The 25,675-nt window shown below is 43.4% G+C and overlaps 1 protein-coding gene across 5 annotated transcripts in view; it reads right to left on the reverse strand.

Moving 5' to 3' along the window:
* Positions 1-1,999: 1,999 nt before the first annotated feature.
* pcbp4 (poly(rC) binding protein 4) overlaps positions 2,000-25,675 on the reverse strand; it is a 108,895-nt gene continuing 85,219 nt past the window's right edge. For 4 of the 5 annotated variants that reach the window (XM_076746369.1, XM_076746378.1, XM_076746387.1 and 1 more), the window contains 4 exons: positions 25,507-25,585; positions 23,378-23,430; positions 15,474-15,643; positions 2,000-9,240 (listed from right to left, as the gene is read on the reverse strand). In XM_076746369.1, the coding sequence (XP_076602484.1) occupies positions 8,805-9,240; positions 15,474-15,643; positions 23,378-23,430; positions 25,507-25,585 (738 nt within the window). In that variant the 3' untranslated portion in view covers positions 2,000-8,804. Of the gene's footprint in view, positions 9,610-15,473; positions 15,644-23,377; positions 23,431-25,506; positions 25,586-25,675 lie in introns of all 5 variants that reach the window. The other variant, XM_076746408.1, reaches the window with a different exon arrangement.

Consider the following 25,675-nt stretch of genomic DNA (forward strand, 5'->3'; position numbering starts at 1 on the left):
GGATCAAACAGTACCAGATGTTTTATCTCATTTACTACAAATCATAATCAACGAACCGTCCAGCAAACCAACGCGAGCCTGTTCTTCATGATTTAATGCTTCTCTCCACATTTCACTTCTTGGTTCAGGAGGTACAATTTTGAAGCTTGTTCATAACTAAGACCTGTGTGGATGATGTAAACTTCATAGTGAAGTTTTCTTGACCTTCCTCTCCGTCCACCTCTGTCTCCATGTCTTCTTCTTCTTCTTCTTCTTCTTCTTCTTCTTCTTCACTCATCTCTCTTTCCTGCTCTGTTTGCTGTTTTAGAATCACTTGATTGAGTCTGTGCACAGCTGCTCTCTCTGTGCTCGTTAGTATGAATGTGACAGTGCTGTGAGGCATCACAGGACTGAAATAAATTACAATATCAAGTAAATCTGACTCCTGAGCAGAGGAGACTGTTCACGAGGCGCTGAGCTCGAGCTGGAAAGTGTTTTTTTTTTTTGTTTTCTTCCACTCTACAATAAACTTCAAGCTGTGTTCAGATACAACATGGAGTGAATCTCCAGCTCATTTTGCACCACGGTGGCTTTTCGGTTTATGTGTGTGTGTGTGTGTGTGTGTGTGTGTGTGTGTGTGTGTGTGTGTCTGTGTGTGTGTGTGTCTGTGTGTGTCTGTGTGTGTCTGTGTGTGTCTGTGTCTGTGTCTGTGTCTGCTTCTGTACATTCACGCTCAGGTTAGATCAGGTGGCTGTGCTTTTTTTTTCACTTCCTGCCACCTGTAGAGAGACTTCATCGTTCATCACCTTGTTCAGTCTCACGCTGCCTCTTCGTCTTGCTTCACCTCCTGTGATGCAGCTGAACGGCAGCATTCAGAACAATACAACTGCTATGTTACTTCCTCCACCTGTGTGTGTCGACTACATAGGTAGGAGTGTTTTCAGATTTGTCAGTGCTAGCTTAGCTTGTAGGCTCTTTAGAAAGGTGTGAATTATGTTACTTTTGATGTCCTGCATCAAAGAAAATGAGAACTAATATCTCAGTTAGTTTTAATGTTGTTTTCTGTACATTTTGACTAATAATGGTCTGGTTTGGTCACAGCTGTTCAGTTCTACAATCCTGCAGCCTCACAGCTCAACATCGCAGAGAAACCAAACGAAGAGACCTCATGTCTGACAGCTTCAGACTGACCTGTTTACCACCACGGTACCATGATATCTTTGTGTGTGTTTGCATGACTGCACATGCATTAGGGTCAGTCAATACAAGCTGATGCCCCTGTGGATTTACATTATTGACCTTACTTTTTAATTTGTTCCATTTTCTGGTTTTGTCGCCTAACGTCCGTCTGATTGGTTCACACAGCCGGCTCTACGTTTCTGAAAGTTTGGACCAAGATCCACATGTGAACACACATGAAAAGAAGATCTTTGGCACAAACCAGTCTGACCTGCTTAGCTTACGTTGCAGCTGTACATTAGCTTGATGTTTCCTTGGTGAAACCCCGTCATCACAAATACCCATGAAACCAACCAAAGTTTTATCTGTTTGACTGGAAGCTGATTTACCAACAAGAGTTTAAACTCATCTTTCATCCATCTATGTCATATATTATTAATATAATACTGGAGGATGCAGTGTAACGGTTCGATACTGACAACATGCTTTGACCGGTTAGGTTGTGCCAGGAATCTGAGCTGCTGATTCAGGAGCTGTGATCCAATAACCAGCTGTTTCCACTTGTTTATTCTTGTGTGTCCATGATTCTTGGAACAGACTTTTTGTGTCTTGGTAACAGTTGTTTCCGGTGATGCTGGATGCTGCTGCACACAGCTCAGTGTAACCACAGGAAACCCCCTCGGTGATTTGCGCTATAATTACAGTTCAAAGGGAGGTATCTACAGTATGCACTAACAGGTAAACACAGGTTTTATTGTGCGTCTATCACATATCTCTGACTTCATGTTACACCTGTCTGCGCTGAAGCTAACCAGCAGGATAAAACATGACTCCGTCGACGGTGTTTTCAGTGTGGGTTTTATTTATTAGAACATGGCATGAATGGAAAGGAAACAGAGAATCACAAACACATCAGGCTGATATACGACGAGCAGACCTCCCCATCTTCACCGGGAAGTCGAAATGAAAACAGAAAGATGGTAGTACTTCATACTCAGGAGAGAATATCTTGTCATAATGGATTTTTCATGTTCAAGTGCAATACAATATTCATAACCGTACTCGTTTTGTTCAGCAGTTGGTTCAGAGTGAATGTGTGTTTGGACTGTATTTATATGTTTGCAGTACACGCTATGTATTTCTTTGTTGTACAACTTGGAATGAGAGCATCATTACAGAGTAGATTCTCTGTTCTGTAACGTCTTGTTTAGTGTTGCTGAAACCTCCGTCCTGCTGCCCTGAGGGTCTGATTCTTGCATCACATTTACCCTGAAGAGCAATTTTTGACCGGTTTTTGTCTCCAGACAAACACAGAAACCCGTACGAGCTGTAAAATATGTTCAGCCCAGTGAAGCTGCAAAATGTCCCTGAAAAACCATGAAGGAGTTCACATTGAACGAAGGCGCAGTCTGCATGTCCATGAAGAATCTGTGTAGGTTCACAAAGACCCCAAGTTATAAAACGTGTCCTTTAAAGATCAGATGTTGAATTAATTTAATTTTTACAGTTCAGATCTAACAAGGTTGGACTTTTTTAAGCTAAAATCTTGTTCAGTTTACTCCAGGCTGTCCCACAAAGTCCCAGAGCCCCATTAATGTGTTAAATAAGTGACATATTTTGTTTTTACAACCTGTTATTAATTCACCTTTAGGAATTATGGGTGACATTCGGCCTTATTCTCCAGATTGTTCGCTGCTGTTTTGTCTGTTTTGATTGGCAAAATACTGGATTCACTGATGCTGACGAATCTGTTATTGAACATTGAGCTCAGTGTGGAGACCATTCAGGCTGCAGCGTCTCGTGTTCAGCAGCCTAACGTCACTTTGACCAGTTCAACTGACAAACGTCGGCTCAGATCTGCTCCATCTGCTTCATGTAAAACACCGCAGTACGAACAGTGTTTCTGTGAGTGAGAGACTTCTCCAGTAAGACCATCAGCTGATCTCTGGTCAAGAATTGCCCAGTTTAGCCTTCATATCATGAAGCCACCTGAGAGGTTACTGACAGTTCAGTTTGGATTTTGGTGATCTTTGCTGCCGCGTTTTGAGCAGTTAAAGACGCTGTGAGTTGTTCACTCGCAGTGCTACGTAAATTGGACCGGCTGCTCTCCACTCGTGGACTCACTGTGAATCGCTCGTCAGGGCAGATGCTTTGCGAGGCAGACCCATAGTCTACTGTAGCCCTTTCATTTCAGCTGCACTTGACAAGCGCCAGCACAGCCTCCATGTGAACCCTCACACGGATCACCGAGCTGAACCACACAGAGATGTTTTTGCATAGACATCGATTCAAGTCAGACTCATGCAAAAAGACACGTGGACAATGACCGGAGAGACAAAGACGCAAACAGTGAGCGTGGAGAGGACGGATGAGTGCTGTGATGAGACACGGTGTCCACAGTTCAGTTCAGTTCATCAACAAGGTTATCTGACTTTAGAAAAATATGTGAGCTTGTTTAATATGCCACATTATCATCATTGTTCTTAAAAACAAACGGAAGGAGCAGAGAACTCTATGCATCGACAACCCATCAAGTTAAATATTAATGTGTTTGTTACAGTTGAAAAGCACACACACGTGTATTTGCCTGCCAATGTGTCGCTACTCGTCCGGCTCTGTTTGGTATTGCTTTAGTTCACGCTGTCAGTGAAGAGGGAGTCAGTGCAATGACCGAGGCCTGTGTGTTCCTGTTGTATCTGTAGAGTGTGTCCGACTGATTCAACCGTCATGATCTTCTTTGTGTGTATTTACATGTCTGTTTGTGTGTGTGTGTGTGTGTGTGTGTGTGTGTGTGTGTGTGTGTGTGTGTTAGTGAGGCCAAGCAAACATGCAGCATTAGTTTCTGACACTCTGGCAAGGACAGTAAACCGAGCTGAGCGTCAGTTTAGTTGGAAAAATAAAAAATCAAACAAACGTTGCTTCCTACTTTCACACGCAGAGGAGGAACTCTGCCACAGAACCACAATGAGTAGAACAACCACCAATCACCTCGATAGCAGGATCAATATCCAGCAGTTCATCTGAAGTCTGGACAGCACAGGCTGGACATGATGTCCATCAGAGATGGAAGAAGTACTCTGATTCCTTAAGTAAGATTACATGAATAACAATGTGAAGTACTCCATTACAACTCAAATCCCACATTCAAAATCCTACTGAAGCAAAAGTACACAAGTACTATCAGCAAAGAAAGTAAAAGAACTACAGTAAAAAGTGTCCTGTGACTGATCTCTGATTCTCTGTGACGCTATCAGTTTGTTCATACTGAAGCTTCAATGTTAGAGCAGCGTTTTACTGCTGGAGCTGCTGCAGGTGGAGGTACTTTCAAATACTTCATATACTGCTAGTTTTGGCCAGTGGGGCCCAACCTGGGGGTCAGGTCCCTCCCAGAGGGTCAGCAGATCAATCTGAGGGGTCGTCAGATGAAAAGAAAAGGTTCTGATGAACAAATCTGTTTTCAGTTTCTGGACTTTTGTCTAATCTTTGATTTTTTTTTGATGAAATACTTTAAAGCTGTGTGAGATTAGAGAGGACATGTGTCTTTGGTGGGACTGATAACAGCTCAGAGACATCTGACGGGTGACAAGAGGCCTCAACTCGACACTGATTTTCGAGAGCTGGGAGGCACTGGATTCATCTTTACCAACGCAAAATATTTTAGAAACTAGTTTTTTTAATGTAACATCTCAACATGAAGTGTAACTTCAGTTGTGGTTTGGTAAAAAGTATAATATTTCTATCTGAAATGCAGTGGAGTAGAATTATAAAGGAGCATAAATACTCTTGGAAAGTACAAGTACCTCATGTAAAGGACAGTGCTCGATGCTGCACCACTGATGGACAGTGTGGACATTTGAGGTATAATGAAGATTCAGTTTGAGAAATTTTGCAGACGAGTCTTTGACTGGGAAGAGCGGCGTGAACCTGAAGGAAGGACTGATATCTGTAGAAATGTTATCAATGCCTGTATTGATACCAGCATTGATACTCATCACTACTGTTATCAACAATGACGATTTAGTAAAAATGTTCTGAAAGAAATTAACAGACTTTTTTATTACTGGTGTTAATAATACAAACAAATGTCTGGAAGTTTGATTGGTGCTTCATGAATGAAATAAACGTGACATTAGAAGAGCTAATGCTGCTAATAGGCAACCAATAATATCAGTACACGAGTAACCTTCACGGAGCTCGACACTGTGGTCATTTCATCGTCACTTGCTGACAGTGGCGGTCATCCAGCAGGTTTATGAGCGTGAATCATTAGCAGACGATGGTTTCATGTGGATCACGGCACACGCTGCTGCAGCTTCTGACTACTCTTTTGGTTCTTTAATAATGAAAGCACCTTGTCTGTCTGCTTTACCTCTACAGTCAGGTGCTTTTGACGCATTACTGAACTTAAACACCGTAAAATGTCGATTCCGTCCAGTCCATTATGAGTGAGTGACGGACTGTTCATTGATTCTACAAGAAAAGGTGATTTCAGGTGTGTTAAGCCAGGTTTTTTTTATCACAGTGTGTCCCTGATATATCTGCTAAGAGCTGACAGAGTTATCGATCAATAGCACTGACTAAGGAATTCCTTTACAAGATGCTGACGTCTGGCTTTCAAATCTCGCTTCACTAAAGCCGAAACAACAAATGAAGTCAAAATAAAACCTTGTGTGTTTGTGTACGTTGCCTCCACAGCTGCCAGAGCAGCTCAGCGTGGCGTTGGAGTCAGTGGTCTTATTCTGTACAGTATCCCCTCTTACAGGAAGTGATGGTTCTACTGGATTCTAGTTCTGTGGATGCTGAAAGTTGAGAAGCAGGACAAACACACATCCCCCGTGAGAAAGTGTGTGTGTGGTCAATGTCCAGTTTGAGCTCACGAGTGAAAACACTACTCTTATATCCAACGAAACATCGGGTTATTAGCATTAATGGTACAGTTTTTTTTCCCCAAAAACAAAGTTAATTTTGTTCACACGACTAAAAAACAAACAAAAACAACAACCTCAGATACAGTTGTACAGTATTTACCTGCAGCCATGTTGGAAAAAGAAAGGTTTTCTAAAACTGTAAATGTAATACTCCTCTTAATAAGTTAAAAAATAATTTAAACAACACATTTCAAATGAGGATCGTGAACAGAAACAGATACAGACCGTTAACGCTAAAAGACATTTTTCAACCTGTTGTACGTTTTAAAAAACTTTATACAACAAATACTAAAAATAAAGATTAAAACAGACAGGAAGCAGAAAGGAAGTAGTCATATACAAGTCGACATCATCGTATACAAAAGCCGAGTCGTTCAGCTCAGTGTTAGTGACCAGTGATATAAACTCTCTGAGGGAATATTTCATATTAGTCAATAAATATGAGAGTATACAACAGAATAAGGAGCGGGGGACAAAAGAGAGCAGAGGACAGACGAGGAGGGGAAAGCTGAATAGTCTCTATGGCTTTTATAGGCTTTGTGGCCCAATAACCTTTAATATCAGTATCATCACACAGCAGCTACAAACAGTCACTCTGATGAGGGCAGAGCTACAAGAACGGGTCGGGAATAAAACTCAGTCTGAACTTTAGTGAGAGGCGTTTAGTGGGATCATTGGAAAACGACGACGTGAAAGCCGTGAATACTGAAACCTGCTGCCAGAGTTTGGATTCTGCTGGAAACCAAAAACCTGTCATTAACCTACAAACACTACAGGAGGGTTGATGTAAATGACATGTGACCATGTGATCGTTAATATGACTTACAGATATTTTCTCGATCAATGCATCTCAGTGGATCTTTGATTATTTTTGTATTTCTGTTTGGAGAGGGGGGGGTCACACACCTCTGTGCTCCAATCAGAATTTAGAAATGTTAAAATCAAAATCTGAAGACGGCCGAGGCAAAGAAACGAGGGGCTGCAAACCCAGAATGAAGCTCAACATGACCTACAAACTGCACACAGAGACGTGAGGGCATCCACTGGTTTGTCTGGGCAGGAAGGAACGTTAGCTTTCCCGACATAATCTATCATGCAAACCGACTTTCTGAGCTATGGCTGTGCTGAAGACTTATCTACAAGGGGGGAGCAGAGAGGAGTCAGCGACCCTGAGTGGTTCATTAAACCAGTGAATATCTGCACAGAAACATGCAGCTTTGATGCTAAGAAATGCCAAACAAACACCGAAACAAAGCACCACAGTAGCTTTATATAGTGATCCATCACCCATAGGAAGCTGCTGTACAGGATTGTCTAATTTTGCACATTTTTAATCACCACTGAGAAATGAAAAGTCAAAAATATCCCACGTGCTGCCTGATAATTAGTCCTCACTGTCATGTGTGAGTACAAGTGATCAGAGACAGATGCTCTGCTGGATATTTTAGTCTTCTCGGTCTTCACCGTCCTCGCCACGTTCACCTGCCTTTGAGCTTTTAAGCACTCGTGAAAGTTCCTCTGTAAAGTTTTCGCTCAGAGAAAACGCTGACACAAACACGGTGTTTGTGTTCCGTAGAACAGGTGAGAAGGTGACGATACGCAGAGTATTACTTCTTTATCTTCTATATCTTGTTTAATTTCTTTTTCCATGTGGAGCTTAGACAGAGATCAACATGGAAATCTGACAGCCTCCCTCACTGCATCTCTGATTACCCAGGAGCCACTGCAGTCTGGCGTCTGGCTGTCACCAAGAGTTTCTCCTCGCTGGGATCACTTAACAGTTTGGCAGCAGGTTCTAGATATTTATGACTGTTTGTGTGAGTTTGCTTGTTTTTTGTACTTTCTCATTTAGACACATGAAATTACAACCAGCGTTAGTGTCGCCTCTTTGGTTGCACTTTCTTCAGGTTATTCCGCAGACTTGAGGTCAGTTCTCTTTAGCCACGCTGTGCCAAGCCGTGATGACGTGTTTCCACTGCAGCCTCACGGCAGAGGAAAGCTGCCTCGCAATCAGCCAACCAATGACGGTCTGCCCTGTTTGTGTGGCTGCACTACAGAGAAAGATCTGCTTCTCAGAGTCTCTCTGCGTTCAGCTCTCAGTGCTTTCGTAGCTTTTAACAGTCTGTTTGGTTTGGGGAATGGTTTCACTCCAGTGTTCCTGTTTGTACTTTCACACATGAGCCTTATTTCACTCTTTACTCCACTTTCGGTTGCGTTCAATTCCTGCTTTTGCTGCTTCACATTAAAAAGCTTTCCATCTGGAGGCTTTTATTCTGAAGAAGTAAAAGGAAATGCAATATTTTAGTCCCAGAGTTAGAGAAGCTTCGTTAGGTGTCTGATCAATCAGATATGGGCTTTGGTCAGCGGATCAGTTTTAAATGCAGCATGGCGGAACAGAACAAAGAGGAACAGTGAGCTGACGATGAAGAGCTGCAGGCGTTTGTGACCAGCACACCTCCAACACACCGTGTTTACCGCTGCTGTTCACGGCTCGGCTCAACGTGGCTAAAACACCTTCATCATAATCATACGTGTTCCAATTATCCCACTTTGATGTTTGGAGCGACCAAGAAGAAAAGAATAAGAAGGAAGAACAGAGCGAGTAAACGGAAAGAGAGTGAAAGAAGGAAAATAAAACTGCCCTTCATCTAAAACTCAGCATCGTTCTCAGGAGCTACCTCAGTGATGCAAACTCATCCTTTCATTCCACCTCCTCCATCAATACGGAGCAAACTTCTGTCTCTCCGGCTTCTTCATCCCATTGGCCGACGATGAGATCTTGGCCGTGTAGGAGGCCAGGGCCGCCGCCGCGTGTGCCTGAACCGGAACGGTTGACGTCGCTGCTGTCTGCATGGAACCCGGCAACATGGGAGCCCCGATAGCAGCAGCCGCCGCCGCTGCCGCTGCTGCTGAGGCGGGAGGGGTGGAGAGTGCCAGGTAAGGGATGGATTTCATCCCCAGGAGGCTGGAGAGGGGGAGGGCGTATGGAGCGCCCAGGATGGGAGCATGGGGCAGAGCGGCACCCATCGCTGCCAGAGGGGAGGAGGAGGAGGACGAGGCGGAGGCAGGGGGGGCGGGCTGGGTGAAGCTCATGGTCAGATCAACGGGAGACTGCATGGAGGAGGACTGGGCGGTGGATTTGGCGGTCTCTAAACTGGAGGAGGGGAGGGACGGGGACAGGGAGGGAAGAAGAGGTTGGAAGAGGAGGCGGAGGGAAGGGACGGAGGGTGGAGGGAGGGGAGGAGAGGGGTAAGGGAGAGGGAGGTTTGGATGGAGAAGGGTTAGAGGGTTAAATAAAAGACATGTTAAAAAAAAAATCAAGAATAAAAACCAAAAAGAAAATCAAACCTAAACAAACAAACAGGATATTTTGGAGAATAAAAATGAAATAAACGAAATTTGACAGAACTAAAATCATAAGACAGGTGTGTTTTGCTGGAGGTTGCAACAGATTATTGTAGGGGAGTTCGCTGTACAGATGGGGGGTGTGCTGTATAAGTTGGGGTGATGGCTTGGGAGGGGGCTTTGGGAGGAGGGAACAAAACCATTATAAATATATTAGGATGGAAGCTTTGTCAGAGATGATTCTGGTTCAAAAACAGGAAAAAGAAGCATAAAAAAGCTTTTTTCTTTATCACAAAAACCGAGTTTAACAGAGCTGAAGTCCCACTCCACGACCAGGTTAGCATCTGTGCTATTAGCTGTCAGCGCTCTCATTATCCCACAGTCAAGTTTAACAACATTATATTTCTATAATGTTATGAATATTTATATTTGTAACAAAGATGAGACAACGATTCTGTCGTCAGCATTCATGAACTACAGCTCCACCGTCTGAGCCGGAGCTCGAGCTGTTGAATGCTAACAACATCATTTTATCTCGCTTAAAATTATAATGTTGTCAAATGTTTGTGACCAGAAGAGCACTGTGTGCCCATTTATCAGACAAACACCTCCACCCTTATATCCCTCAGCTTTTTGGAAGCACCAGTGAATTGATGGTGAAAGTCGAGCAGAGGCTAACAAACAAGGCTAGCTTGAATAGGGAGTGAAACTTTAGCTCTCTGTCAATGGCTACTAGATCTTCTTTAAACGTTCTGCTTTTCATCATTTCTTCAGGCCAAAACATTTACAAGCTCCTGCTGTTAACATGCATCCTGATGTCTAGATACATTATCTGCATAATAACATCTGATGACAGGTGTAATATTGATCATTCTCGTAGTGTTGGGCCACACATGAAAGTGCCTCACGCTGACCAGGTGACACTGATATTTACACTTTCTGCTTGGCTGAGAAAGATGAAACAAAACTGTTAAAAAAGAACGTTATAGCTTTAATTCAAGCTAAACTCAGCAAACAGTCACAAAGAGTCTGTGTCTCACCCACAAATTGCAGTTCAGCTGAAGCTGGAAGATCTTTTTGCTATTTTGGAAATAATGAGCAAACATTATTGGAGCTAAGTAAACGGCCTTGAGCTAAATTTGAGCTACATTCCCATTTTATTTTCAGGTTTGCTCACATACGAATCAGCAACAGCACACAAACTGACTGAGTCTCATAAAATGAGTTTACACAACTGTTAAACTAATGACTAGATGGACCTCACGCTGGATTAGCATTCGTCTGTTTAACAGAGGAAGAGGTCTGCTGAGGTTGTGAGGAACCCAAGAATTTAAAACCACTGTATTTCAGTTTTGCCCCCTGCAGCAGAATGATCAACACTAAGGATTCTGAGGCTGCCATCTTAAATTTATCAGCCAAATGAATGAGCGATGACTCGAGTGAAAACACTCTTTATGTCCACTCAGGTTGGAGCTCGTTTCTCTCCACACTGTGGAGGAAGCGCTTGTGTCTGACAGGTTCCCTGATTGCACACGATGGTCGAACGGGAGCGCGCTCCAAGGCATGAATAATCAACAGCAGATAAAAGGGTGTCACGTTGAGAGCAGAGCGCTCACAAAGCAAACGCACGAGAGGGACACGTTGTGTGGTTGCACCACGGAAAGGAAATGTGAATTAATGTCAGCATAACATGATCAGCATATTATCTGGGAGCTGCTGCAGGTGTGTGATAGAAGCAGGTGATGTGATGTTTCTGGGTTTGACCAGACGAACCTGTTGAGAGGCTTCAGGGCACCACAGCCTTTGCATTGCACATTTACCCTGCTGGTGCACCAGAGTCTCATGCTGGAATTGATTTCCAGCCCCCAGCTGTTCTCTGTCAGTCTGCTTTGGGTGATTTAACTTTATTTTGGAAACCTAGGATGTAAACATCGTGGCAGGAGTGTCGTAATGTTACATTTACAAGACAGAAGCACAGAATTAGATAATAAATGCAGAAACCACCACGGTGAAAACTGGCTGCAGGATTTGCAGTCAAACTGCTAAATCCTGCTGTGAATGTGGGATGTCTGGGTCATCTGGAGGTCCGGGTTCTCTTGTAAACAAACACGTTATGTTTGCATGTTGTGAGTCCTTGAGGTCTAACAAACATGTTGAATGTATTTCCTTCCTCATGCAACATTTACGAAGCTGATTTCAAAATAAAATCCACATTGTTTACATCAAGTTTACTCGCTCGCAGTTTTTTGTCTTCCCTGCTTTTGATGCATCGCGGTTCTTCCCTGTACGTTATTGCCAGCTGTCAGTGAATGGAAAAGGACCAAACTGGCAGCAGGAATGTGGACTGGGTGGAGCAGAATACAGTAAAAACAAAATGAAAGAATGAAGGGTTCATTTCAGGCTGGTGGTCGATGAATCAGCTAAACATTGAGCTGCATGAGCATGAGCATTTAGGATAAACTGTCGGTTTTCAGTGCTGACGTCAAGGCACATTTTGAGTTCAGACACAGAATTTGTTGATTTTCCTCAGATTCAGATGAGTGCTGTTGGACATGAGGCCTGTGACACAGGGACAGACACAGAGTGAAGGCTCGACTGTAGCTGAAGTGGTTTTAGAGAATTAATATCTGTTTTTTAGGAGAAATCATTTGGCAGAATCGTGTCTCTGATGACGTGAAAAGATTTCTTTCTTTTACATGTAAATGCAGCACAGTCCAAAAATACGGTTGTGTTTGATGTACACAGATACCTATGCATGCAAAAAGAAATCTCACACACACACACACACACACACACACACACACACACACACACACGCTCACATGACAGGATTCATTGCATTTCGATGTTGTGACTTACAGAAGATAATTTGCATCCTCTCAGTGATGCTTCATTCGTTAAGCTCATCCTGTTTGATCAAAGACAGCAGTAATATCTGCTGCTTTGTGATGGATTCAAACCAAAAAGACCGTTTCCTGAATAATAACAGTGGTACAAGTACTCAGCTCCATCGCTTAAGAACAAGTACCAGTACAACAATGTAGAAATACTGCATTAAGAGTGAAAGTCCTGCATTCAAACTGCAGAGTTCTCCTGTATGTAAGTGTCAGAGTACTCACTGTGCAGTAAAATGTGTTATGTTATTCTATGAAGAAATAAAGTTATTCAAACCGATATTTGAATGAAACCATGTGAGAAGCTAAAGCTGCTAATGGCTAACAGACATCTGATGTGACGAGGAGACACATCAAACTAGACACTTTTTATTTGTCACAAGCAATAAAGGTTAAATACCAGCAGTTTAATCTCTAGCAATGAATGTTATTTTCTAAACTAATCAGGTGTTTTATGGTCATAAAATCTTGATTTGAGAAGTCAACAGTAACTACAGCTGTCAGATAAATGCTGTGAAGTAGAGTACAGTACTTCCGTCTGAGGAGTGGAAGTATAGAGTGAAGTATAATGAACATACACATGTAAAACTGTATCTAAATGCAGTAGTAGTCACTACAGCACATCCAAAGAGAAGATGTTCTCCATTGACGTCATTTCATTCAGTTTGTCGGGTTAATTTAGCTGTTCTGTGGTCAGCCGGTGGGAGACAAATATAATGAAACCGAGCCGATACTCCAGCGTCAGCCTCTCACCTTCCCTGACCTGACATTTCAGACTGAACGAGGCTGACCCGTGTGTGTGTGCGTGTGTGCGTGTGTGCGTGTGTGCGCGTGTGTGCGTGTGTGTGTGTGTGTGTGTGTGTGTGCGCGTGTGTGCGTGTGTGCGTGTGTGCGTGTGTGTGTGTGTGTGTGTGTGTGTGATTTGTCCTGCCTATTCTCCCTGCTGTCAGCGGCAGGAAGAGCAGTGAGTGAAATATCAATTTCATCCAGAGTCCAATCATGAATTTGCATATTCATGGAGGTGGTATCGTGTATTAAACCCGGCCGGCAGTCTGTATCCTGCATCTCCAGAGTCTGATTAAACGAAGGGAAACTCACTTGCTCCCCGTGTTCGATGTAGAGCTTCATTTCTTTTTATCATGTGAAGATTCTCACGTGATTCATCCTGCAGATATATGAAGCATGCAGTGCTCAAAGAGGAGAGTACACCTGTGCTGCAGTGTCGCTCCACTTCACCCACAGTGCAGTAAAAAGTTAAAATCTCTTGGTTTAAGAGGCATTCAGTTACATTTAGTGACATTTTACTGCAGCGTGACAAATCTGAAGGAAATTCAATGTTGCCTATAAGAAAATGAAATTCGGTATTTTTCATCCAACAAAAAGACAAATCAGATGTAACGTTTGGCAGCTTTTGAACATAAACCACAGCATCAACAGTCACGAAAAGCAGCCATTCTGTGCTCATTAGATGAAACTACAAACGATTAGAGATGCTAAGATTAATAAGGCTGTCACACAGTGAGCTGCAGTGACGACGGAGGGATGATGGAAGACACTCATGATGGAGGCCTTTGACGTGGTTCCCACCTGAAGTCACACTGTGCTCGCTCACTATGATCTGTGCAGGAAATAGTCAGATGCTGTCCGCCTCCCAGGCTTTCCCCCCACACAAAGAGGGAATTATGAAAACATTTACACACTTTCTGTTAATCACCTTTGTGTTATATCATTCTTTCAAATTACATTGGAAGCATTTTATTATAGAACCTCTAATTTTGCTGTAAAGTCTGTTTCAGTCTGATTCACTGTATGAATTAAATCAGTGATTTTTGAGATCAGAGCCAATGATCCTTTAGTGATGAACTAATGATAGTGGTACTTTAAACTCTGCTGGAATGTCACTAATTACAAATACTGTACTTTGTACTTCACCACAGTTATCTGACAGCAAATTAAGATTTTTACATGTTGAACATATGAAGATCGAAACGATCGATCGATTGATCGATGGAGAAAATGATCAGCAGATTGATCCGAATGAAAAGAATCATTAGTTGGAGTTAAAATGAGCTCCACCTCAACCAACTCCAACAGGAACATCCTGCTGAGACATGAATGAGGAGACACACTGATCTAAAGAGACCAGAGACAAGAGGACAACAGACACAGAGGACACAATGATCTAAAGAGACCAGAGACAAGAGGACAACAGACACAGAGGACACAATGATCTAAAGAGACCAGAGACAAGAGGACAGCAGACATAGGGGACACTTTACTGCACTACTTTTACTTTCAATACTTTAAGGATTTTACTTCAGTTGTATTTTCATCGCAGGACTTTTACTTGTAAGCGAGTATTTTTACAGTGTGGTATTAGTACTTTGATAAAGCAGGCGCTCTGCAGGTGGAGCAGACGGTGTGTTGATTTGTACAGAGCTGACTAAGTGCGTGTCCACATCAGTTGTTAAATGGCTCACTAAACCGAAAGAATGTGATATTTCTGTCTTTGTGCTGAGTTTTGTGTGTCAGGTCCCAGGTGTAACTCACCTGTAAGAGATCGCTGCTTTGATTCAGTCTATTTCATGCAGTATTTGAATGTAGTATTTTGCCAGATTTGTTTGTGTGACTGACTGACTGTGTAACTGCCTCTCAGTGGAAGTGCCCTCACATGGAGACAATCTATAAACTCAGCGTTATTTTACGATGAAGGCTGTGTCCACGGTGGCTTTGAGTGACTCCAGTTTTATCAGAACATGATTGAACTTAATGATTTCCAGAAGGAACCCTGACAGATCGTTTCATCTGTTATCTCAACTCATTCTCAGGTGCTCATTAAAAACGTCATTAGAGCTCAAAGAAAACACCTGCCGAGGAAGCAAAGGAGCAAGATTTCCACTCCTGGAGAACTGAGTCGAGGTCATGAAAGACACATCTAAACCTGGTTTAAAATGGAAAACTGCCTCCATCAGTGGTGGATGGTGCTGTGTCTGACTGTGAGTCAGTGCTGTTGACGGCTATACGACTGCCATCAATAGCAAAGTCAAACACTTTGACATCATGTGGTTCTGAGGTGGATTTGGAGCCACCAGAACATGACAGTAGTAGTTGTATCCAGACACTTGGGGCCTTGACTTTGGATGCTTACCATGAAGTGATCAGGTACTGAGCCAGGTTGATGGCTATCGGCGTGCCGGTGATGGTGACGTGGCGGTCGCTGGTGCTGTCGAGCTGGCTGCCGATCTTGATCTGAGCCCCCGATACCTGCCGGATCTCATTTATCTTGGTGCCCTGGCGACCGATGATTGAGCCAATCAGCTGTGGGAGGATGAGATGGACAGGATTAGAGAGTGCAGCGGGGTTTCTCTGACTGAATCTGTATTTTTAATCAACGTGTTAATTAATGACAGAGCTGAAAGATGAATAATCATGAGACTGAAATGTCGGCATGACTAAACAGACCACGAGGAAAAATAAAATATGATTAGCACTATCGTTTCCTGGCTGGCTAGCATGTTAGCAGTTAGCTAGTCGCTAAGCTTCTAGAACCAAATATCTTGTAAAAAATTGATTGATTTCACATCATGGCCTTCGAAGTGCAAAGACAAAGACATTTGTTCACCTCAGGTGACACAAAGGGAGGTGGACTAAATAATAGAAACCCTTTGGATTCATCAAAAAATGAAAGTCCACCACAGTCCACCAAAATACACACAGAGCTGAAGGAGCTCCTCTCAGACACATCCTCAACAGACACTGAAGCTTCATGAACCTTATGAAGTTATGTTTCAGCTGATGGATGAACCCACACCTACACGTCTCTGTGCAGGTTATGTTTGGTCCTCTCCACCCATTCTCCTGACTAACTGTGTGTGTGTGTGTGTGTGTGTGTGTGTGTGTGTGTGTGTGTGTGTGTGTGTGTTAGCGTGTGTCAGCGTGTGTCAGGCAGTAACAGCAGATGGACAGCTGTCTCGTTACCTGTCTTCCTGTAAACATGAGTTGGTTGTGTATCGTGTCTTATGTGTGTTGCATTTGGAGCTGAGCTGCATCAAAAAACTGATGAGCTGATGCAAATTTTCACAAATCAGACAGAAACTTGATAATAACAAGACACGAGTGGAGTTGTGGGATTGGGAGGATGACAGATGTATGACTGATGCATCCACCATCTCCCACTCATAGACTGGTTCCTGTAAAAGCCGAAAGCGTCACCATGAATACAAGGTGAGAGAAGGGACCTCAGAATAAAACAGGTTGTTTTTGTTTTGGTGTCTGCACAGCTTTCTGTAAAATGTCAGTTAAAGGCACATTTATATGCTTCATTTAAAATAATTTATGAGGTTTTGTTATTTACATTTGAGTCATTATTTACCTGAGTATGAATCGTTCTTCATCAATGAGGCCTGAGATACTGAATGATGTACAGCCACAAGTGATGAGTTGGTGTGATGGATGCTATAAATATCTCCGGCTAACGGTCGCTCTGATGCTGCGCAGGTGGTCAAACTGTACGTCCCCTTCTTTGCTGTTTTTCTCTTCGACGGGTCTAACAAGCGTTGGACCGAGCTCAAGTATCGATGATCGTTTCTGTGTCCATTTAAGACAAACTCGGTGTGGAAATGGAAATATACGTGTGGCTTTGTGAATCTAATTAAAATAACGCATGTGTGTATTTGTGTGTGTGCGTACACACAGGTTTAGTCATGAATGTGCAGAGTTTAATGCCCCAGGCGTCACTTCTCTCTGACGAACAATGAATATTGATGACAGTGCAACATGAAACTGCCTTAAATAAACTGTAACTGCTCTGAGAAAACAGGTTCCATCTATTCAAAGGACCAGAGAGGATGTAAACGTAACCCAATTAAAAAGAAAAAAAAAGCAATGGTATATTTTAATGATCCCCATCAGGGACGTTTGGTTTATAGAATCAATTAACAAACAGCTAATTAACTCTCTGGCTCATTAGCCGGACTTGTATACACACACATATTCTTAAAACACTTTTATCATTTATGGTTAATTATTTGTTTACTTGTAGAGCGAATTAAGAGACAATAATGTAATAATACTTTGCCTCAGAGGGATTCAGATTAAAGACTCTCAATCATTTGAAATGTAATTCTCTCCCACTTGTTGGATCATTTTTCTTTATCTTCTTGTGATCACAGAAAAGTCGTCTATTTCATGAGATCAAAACAAGCCGTTCGAGCAGCGTTTCGGGACTTGATCCTGATCACAGGTCAACGCAGCTCGTTTGGTCAACATGAGGACAGAATTGTTTTGTCAGAGTGCTCCGAGATGACTGTCGTCTGGTTTGTCCAAACGTGTGTAGCTTTAATTGTCCCGTGGATTCACCGAGCAGCAAACGTTCAGCGCCGCGGTGCTGAATGATGGCGTCTACGTTACGGCTGTTTGCTCGCAAAGGTCCGATGAAACAGCACCAAAGTCGAGGATCGTCTCGAAACAAGACAGGGTACGTTATTTACGTTCAGACGTCTTATGTGAAACTGTTAACGCTGATTTAACAAGTGTTAGTAACGGATTTAAAACAACAGCTAGTGTTACACCATCACCACCATTAGCCGACTCGGCTCGTCCCGACCCCAGACAGGTAAAAAGGTGTTTTTCTCTGGGTTTCTCAGCTCCTCTGGCCTTGAGCCCTAGAACACATCAAAGTGTTCTAGTGGCTATAGTGATTATGACCAGTGTAGGTCAGGTGACGTGGTCAGGTGTGTGACGAGGACTGCAGAGCTGCTTCAGAGTCACTTTTTGAGTCAGGGAGGATGCAGCACGTGTACATGCAGGGCTTTAGTCATCCACCCACACACACTCACACACTGATGGCTGCAGGCTAACATGCCAGGAGCTTGCCGGACCAACAGGAGCAGTCTGTGGTTCAACGTCTGGCTCCGGAGCAGCTGAGACCTGCTGAGTCACGGCCCCCCTCTCCTCTGGTTTACATGAATTCTGAAACTTCTGAATTGCAACCTCTGACACAGGAGACTTTACTCCATCCACCCTCTCTTCCTCTTCCTGTTCCTCTTCCTCTCTGGTCTTCTTATCTGCTTATGACCCAAATCTTTCCTTTCTTCAGTCTGTTTGTTCTCTTTCTGTATCCTTCATTCAGCATCGTTTTCCTCTCTGTACCACAAACATTTCCCCACCAGTCACTCTCTCACAAAAAAGCTCTGATGTAGATCTGATTGTGTGCTGTCATCAGCTATTTGTGGAAATGGACTCGGATAATTTAAGTGCGTGTGTGCGTGCGTGCGTGTGTGCGTGCGTGTGTGCGTGCGTGTGTGCGTGCGTGTAGCCATAATGACAGAGTGGGAGACAGAAGACAACAACCAGGTCAGGACCGTTTGTGTGAAGTCCACCTTTAGCTGCTGTTTGACCTCACTGAATCATAAACCGCCTCCTGTGAGTCATCACCAGCAGAACCGTGTCTGACAAAACCTCGTATCTCCCGTCTTGGACCATCATCGCAGGTCTGCTAACAGGTTTTTCTCTCATTACTCTTTATATTATATATCTGTCGTCTATACTGTATGTTTAGGAGGAAAAAGCAGCGAGATGAGTTTCATAATCATCATAATGAAGGAACGTTGTTGATTCATTAATCTGAAAAATGTTGATACTAACTCCCATCCCTGGTTTGAGGAACAAGTCGGTGAGTTTCACGGTTCGTCAGACGCCAGAAACACTGAACTCTGCAAAGTTTTCAGCTGTTTCAGTAAGTAAACAGTAGAAATACTCCCTTCATGCTGTAATGTCGTCTACCTGCGCGGCGTGGATGAGACGGCGCTGTGTTGTGGCTAACGTTGAGCCTGGTTGGACTTTCTGCTGCAGCTTCCTGTGTTGTTCCACCTGCTGTGGTTCCGGACTGACCTCGTCCACATGAACGCTGTGTGTTTCACACAGGCCTGAGAGGGACTGAGCTATTTGAAAATGAAGGTTTAGTTGCATCCAGTGCTGCAGGTCCTTCAGACTGTTTAACGCCAGCATCACGTTGTGTAGCTCTGTGTTGATGCCGTCTTTCTACATCATACACCTGCTGTTGTTGTACCACCTGTTTATCAATGCTGACACGTGCTCACATTATCCGTTTCATCTGGTGCAATCACTAAGTTGTTGTGTATTTTTTCTCAACTGTGCAGTAACACTATTTATTATCCACAATGCCAAGAGTATTTTTATAAACTCGTGACTCGTGAAATTCAGTGTCCTTTCTATAAAACAGTATTTCTCAAGTGCGATACAACATATGGCATCGATAGTTTTTCTCATAAGAATATGGACAGTAGTATTTGTATGGGCAGTAGTATTTTAATTGGCAGTAGTATTTTTCTGGGCAGTAGTACTTTAATGGGCAGTACTATTTTTCTGGACAGTAGTATTTCAATGGGCAGTTATAGTATAACAGGCGGCGAGTTACTGAACTCTGTACAGCCTCATTTCCCTCCAGGGAGACGCATCGAGGGTCAGAGTTCACGTCGTTCAGAAGGACCGTGATATTGATGTGTTGATTGACAGCAAGGTAGACGAATCGGTGGGCGGGACGGTGGCGTTCTGCTGGGACTGACGGCGTTCAGGAGTGCTGAAGCTGCTTTCAGACGTCATGATTTCACTCACTTTTTAAAGAAGAGTCACAGTGTCCCTCAACAAGCTTTGGCTTTTACACTTTCTACAAGGTTGACTGCTCGGGAGATACGAGGTTTTGGCAGGATGCCGTACAGTGTTATGTGTCCCCCTCTGAGCGGCTTTATGTAAGTGCTGTTGGGTAAAATCAGCTTGAAGCTGAAGAGGAGAGGAGGAAGAGGACGGACAGAGGGCTATTTTTGGGTGATTCCCTGCTGCCCTTGTAATTTGGAAAGGTTTACTGAAGGGGAGAGAGAGAGAGAGAGAGAGAGAGTGAGAGGGGGAGAGAGAGTGAGAGAGAGAGAGAGAGAGAGAGAGAGAGAGAGAGAGAGAGAGAGAGAGACATAGTGTCAGACAGGGCTGTTGTTAAATCTCTAACTGTGAGCTATAGGATGTCATTAATCTGCTCTGCTTGGCCCTGCTCGATGACTCACACACACCCACACACACACACACACACACACACACACACACACACACACACACACACACAGGGTCTTAAGCCCCTCTCTGATCTGAGCTATTGTATCCCTGTGTTATTTTCTCAGTCCAGCCATACAGTAAGTACACACGTGTGAGCTGGACTGCATGTTTAGTGTGTGTGTGTGTGTGTGTGTGTGTGTGTGTGTGTGTGTGTGTGTGTGTGTGTGTGTGTGTTCATGCATGTTAAAGCCACACAAAAACATGAATGGAAGCTTGGGGCCTTGAAACTGACGCTTGCGAGGAGACAGCACCTGCAGAGGTGTTGATAATGGAGAAAACATGACCTCATGCTCGTGTGTGTGTGTGCGTGCGTGCGTGCGTGCGTGTCCTTTATGGTGCTGCAGACAGCTCATCCATAAAGGACCAGTGTTAACTGAATGTGACTGAGAAATCATCACGTCTGCTGTTAGATACTGAGGAACAGATGAGAAGGTGGTGAGGCATCAGCTGAAGGATGAATGTGACAGACAGACAGACAGACAGACAGACAGACAGACAGTTCAAAGGTGTTCTGTTATTTACTGTATTCTGCTGTCTCTGTGTCTTGTTCACGCTCCATATGTAAGACTCTCTTTCATCTGTCTTTACGGGAGTTTTCTCCAAAGAGAAGATTTTGGAGAAGAAGAAGCAGGTTGGTTTAAACTGACCGTCACTGGGATCTTCCCACCTGGTTTGAGCATCAACTCAGGTGATTTCAGTTTCATTAATTAACCTCACGATTAAAACGGCAACGTCGGATGATTCTGGAAAACCCCAGATTACATTCAGGGACATTTTTTTGTCCAAAGCCAACTTTTTGTCTTTCTACAATATGTGAACGTTAGACAGTCAAATGAGCTGTAGTTGTTGGCGAAGGTTCAGCAACTAAAACAGCTGGTTGAGGTTAAAGGTCGTGATCATGGGTAACAGGAAACGCAGGCTGGATCGAATCCACCTTTTTGGACTGTTACTGAACTTTTCCACCTTTTTTATTTTACTTTCAAAGTGAGGATGTTTGTGCAGAGGGAGCTGGTGTGGCTCCTTTTACTCTTCGTCTGTATTTGGCTTAGAAATCAGATGGAAAGAGCGCTGTTTCTATTAGCAGTTTAATTACATACTAACAACAGGAAGTGCCTGACTGAGGTTCAGGTCGTGTGTGTGTGTGTGTGTGTGTGTGTGTGTGTGTGTGTGTGTGTGTGTGTGTGTGTGTGTGTGTGTGTGTGTGTGTGTGTGTGTGTGTGTGTGTGTGTGTGTGTGTGTGTGTGTGTGTGTGCTGAGTCAGTCGTCCTCTGTGCATGCGTGTGTCTGTATTTAACCCAGAGCTTTGAAAGCAGCCGCTCTGTGACGACTGAACGACTAACGCTCACTGATGGATGGAGGCAAAGTGGAAGAGGAGTGAAACAGTCAAGTGAGGCAGAAAAGCAGGGATATAGATATCTCCTCTCAGCGCTAATGGGAAAAACACACTCGCTCGCGGCACCCTCGGCTTCCCCTCCAACATATTTGTAGATCGTCAATGAGCCAAATCTGAACCTCTGTTTGGTGTTTTTCATTAAACCGTCATGGTCTCTGCAGTGCAGACGCACATGTTCAGATGTTACTGCCATCAGCTGCCTCTCAACCGGGAAGGAGGGTTAACTAACGTGCTGCTGGGCTTCATAAGAACAATACACACAGAAAAACACATGATTGATTTTATGGTTTAAGTCACCAAAGCAACACCTCAGTGTTGTACGGAAGTGCAGTACTCGCAGCTTAAACCCGCCGCTGAGTCACATACAGAAGTCATTTCTGGGAACATTTGTGCTTCAGATATGAGGATTTGTTGTTTGTTGGATGCTTCAGTGGATTCAGATCTGTGCTCTTCACCTTTGTTTAAGAACACTTCAGCTTCCGTCACATGAACGTCTCTGTACCCGCTTCGTTTGTCTCTGCTAACGACGTGAGTGCCACAGGATGGAGACTTATTATTCTGACCTGCCACAACAAAACAAAGTGCTTTAGTCCCACGTTAAGCTGCTGTGATTATGCTCTGATTTCAAGGTTGTGATGTTGTGGCCATTAATGATTTTAGTCAGAACAGTCACAGTAACTACACCTCGTTAGTAAGATAGAGGTCATGTTGCGTTGATGTGCAGTCAGTTTCGGGTGGAGCTGCGTTGTTGTGTATGAACAGTCGAACCAAAGAGGTGAAGCACTAAACAGCTGAACACTGACTGCATGAGTTACTGCCTGTGATGGATGGATGGATGGAGGGATGAGCCGGAGAGAGGCGGGGTGGCTAAAGGCGGTTTTATGAACAAAAGGTCGCTGCGTTGACCTCTCGACAGTCAACATGTCCATCAAATGTCATGCGTCCTTGAGCGCGACACTGAACTGTTAGCTGTCCGCTTCACCGCCTGAAATAAACAGTGGTGGCTACGTGTCGTTAGCTGCTCTGCAGGGACGCTGACAAAATGTCCCACATTCAATATGTGCTCATATGTTTTTGGAATAATGTGCAGCTGACAACTGACGAAAACTGAAAAGTGACACCTGTCCAGGTGGTCAGAACGATTTCAGTTCTACTCTACGGAAGATTCAAAATGCCTAAATAAAACCAGACAAAGAAATTAAGTGAAATGCAGTCAAGTTTGTTCTATGTATTCCCTTTTTATGGTTGCATTTACGTCAAGGTCACACATTAAATGACAAATTTTGGTCTTTAATAACTGAATCTTCCATTAAAATGAAATCAGATTTTACTGCTGCCCAGCAGAGGGCAGCACAGAGCCAAAAGTACTGTCATTAGTTTTAATGTGGAGGTGAAGCGGACTTTTCCTTCTTTGAAGGAAACAATCATCTGTGCCAAGATGGAGTTGACCAATCACAACTTGCCGGTAGGACCGTGGGCGGGGCTAACCATTGCTAACAGAAGCCATGAGAGGCGTTTACATCTCCAGTACTCACATCGTTTGGAATGAGGAGCTCCTGAGACGTGGTTTGGGAATTGGCGTCCACCCCTGAGAGAGAGAGAGAGAGAGAGAGAGAGAGAGAGAGAGAGAGAGAGAGAGAGAGAGAGAGAGAGAGAGAGAGAGAGTTATTTTCTTCTTCCTTTTACTCGTTTCCTCCTTTCCTCCCCCCCTTCCTTTCCTTCTTCTCTTCTTTTCCTTCGCCCTCCACAGGAAGTGGTGTGGTCACAGCGAGCTAAACCAACAGTGCTCTGATAGAGTGTGTGCGTGTGCGCATGTGTGTGTCAACCTGCACCTCGAGGACTGATGAGTTTTATCCCTGACATAATGGAATAATCATCCATCCATATCCCACCTGATAACTCGCTCGTCTTAGTCTCTGCAGCGTTTGTGTGAAACGTCTCTTTAACGGTGCAGGAAGTCATTTTCAAAGTGTGAACGGACTTAAAACAAGCTGCAGTTCACACGCTTCTTACAAGAAGTGCTCAGACCTTCGTTTAGATAAAAGTAGAAATATTGAGTCACAAGCAAAAAGTGTGTGAAGTAGCATAAACTGCAAATACTCAAAGTACAAGTACCTCAGAAATCTACTTAAGTGCACTCACTGCGTAAATGTACTCAGTTATTTTCCACCTCAGGTGGCGGTAAATATCCCCTCCAACCTGGCGGGTTCTCCTTCACAGCTCAGTTTTGATGGAAGTACTTTGACTCTTAGAAAAGTAATCAAATCAATTGAGTTACTTTTTAACTTTTTATTCAGTAGGCGAAGTTTGATTTTCCCAATAGTTGGCTCGCATAGTCAGACCAGCCAGAAGCTCAGAATCCGGCTCACACAGACGTTATAAAAAAAAACAAAACCAAGCTTCCAGTAACGTTTACTGTCTGTAAAATAAGCTGAAACCAAGCTTCCAGTAACGTTTACCGTCTGTAAAATAAGCTGAAACCGAGCTTCCAGTAACGTTTACCGTCTGTAAAATAAGCTGAAACCGAGCTTCCAGTAACGTTTACCGTCTCTAAAATAAGCTGAAACCGAGCTTCCAGTAACATTTACCGTCTCTAAAATAAGCTGAAACCGAGCTTCCAGTAACGTTTACCGTCTCTTGGAAAGTTTCCGTCGCAGCGAGACGCTGACGTGACCGACGGCAGCAGCAGAAGGATCGTCTGCGTTTGAAAAGATGAATCCAGAGCATGTCGGATAAAATGAGAACATTTTTACAAACATCTTCTGTGTTTCTGAGACATGAATGATGAAACTGGAGGCAACGAGACTTTTTTTCTGATATGGAAATAAAACTTTTGAATAAAACTTTATTTTTTATGTTTTGGTTGAAACTGAGCTGCTGCAGTTTTCGTGTCAGAGGACAAAAAATACTGAAGAGCTGTGACAAGAAAGAGACTTCAGAGTGAAATGTGGACACACACACACACACACACACACACACACACACACACACACACACACACACACTTTTCATTCTTACAGTCAACATGAAAAGTAACTGAGCACATTTACTCTGACTGTGGACTGTGCAGTAGAGTAGATTTCTGAGGTACTTGTACTTGATTATTTCGATACTTCTATTCCACTACATTTATTTGACATCATTAGTTACTTGTTACTGTACAGATTCAGACTATACACACAAAAATATACACCAGCTCATAAATTATACTATTGTGGATTAAGATAAGGTAATTAAAATGAGCTCCAGTGACATTAATGCACATTAATGCATCGCTATTTAGAATCCAGTACTACAATATCATTGATTCTGAATTGGGCCATTCAGCATAAAGAGTACTTTTACACACAGTACGGTCTGTTTCTACATGTGTATTTCAATGCTAATACATGCTAATGATGCTAATAATTTTTATTATTTTTGTAGTATTGCTACTTTTAGTGAAGTTGAAGATCTGAGTACTTCTTCCCCACTGGATATGAGATATATGTACTTCGCTCATGTACTCGTGACACGTACTGTCAGCTCAGTAACTCGTCCGTCAGCCTGCAGTGGACTCATGTCTCACCTGTTTCAGCTCCTTCATCATCTGTGACGTGAAAACACCACATTCACACACAGTCAGACAGTCAAGTGTGTGTCCTGCATAAGTGCGCGTACGTACCTGGGAGAACTTGTGCAGCTGATTGGCTGATGGGGGCCAGGCCCTGTTGCTGCATTGAGAGCTGGTGGAGCTTTGCTAACTGAAGAGCGCAGAATGAGAGAGAAGTGAAGAAAACGGCCGTTAGCATCGGGGAGTCACAGAAAACATCAGGTGAACAGTGAAACTGCGT

Source organism: Chaetodon auriga, chromosome 2 (genome assembly GCF_051107435.1).
Source record: "Chaetodon auriga isolate fChaAug3 chromosome 2, fChaAug3.hap1, whole genome shotgun sequence".
Classification (NCBI taxonomy): Eukaryota; Metazoa; Chordata; class Actinopteri; order Chaetodontiformes; family Chaetodontidae; genus Chaetodon; species Chaetodon auriga.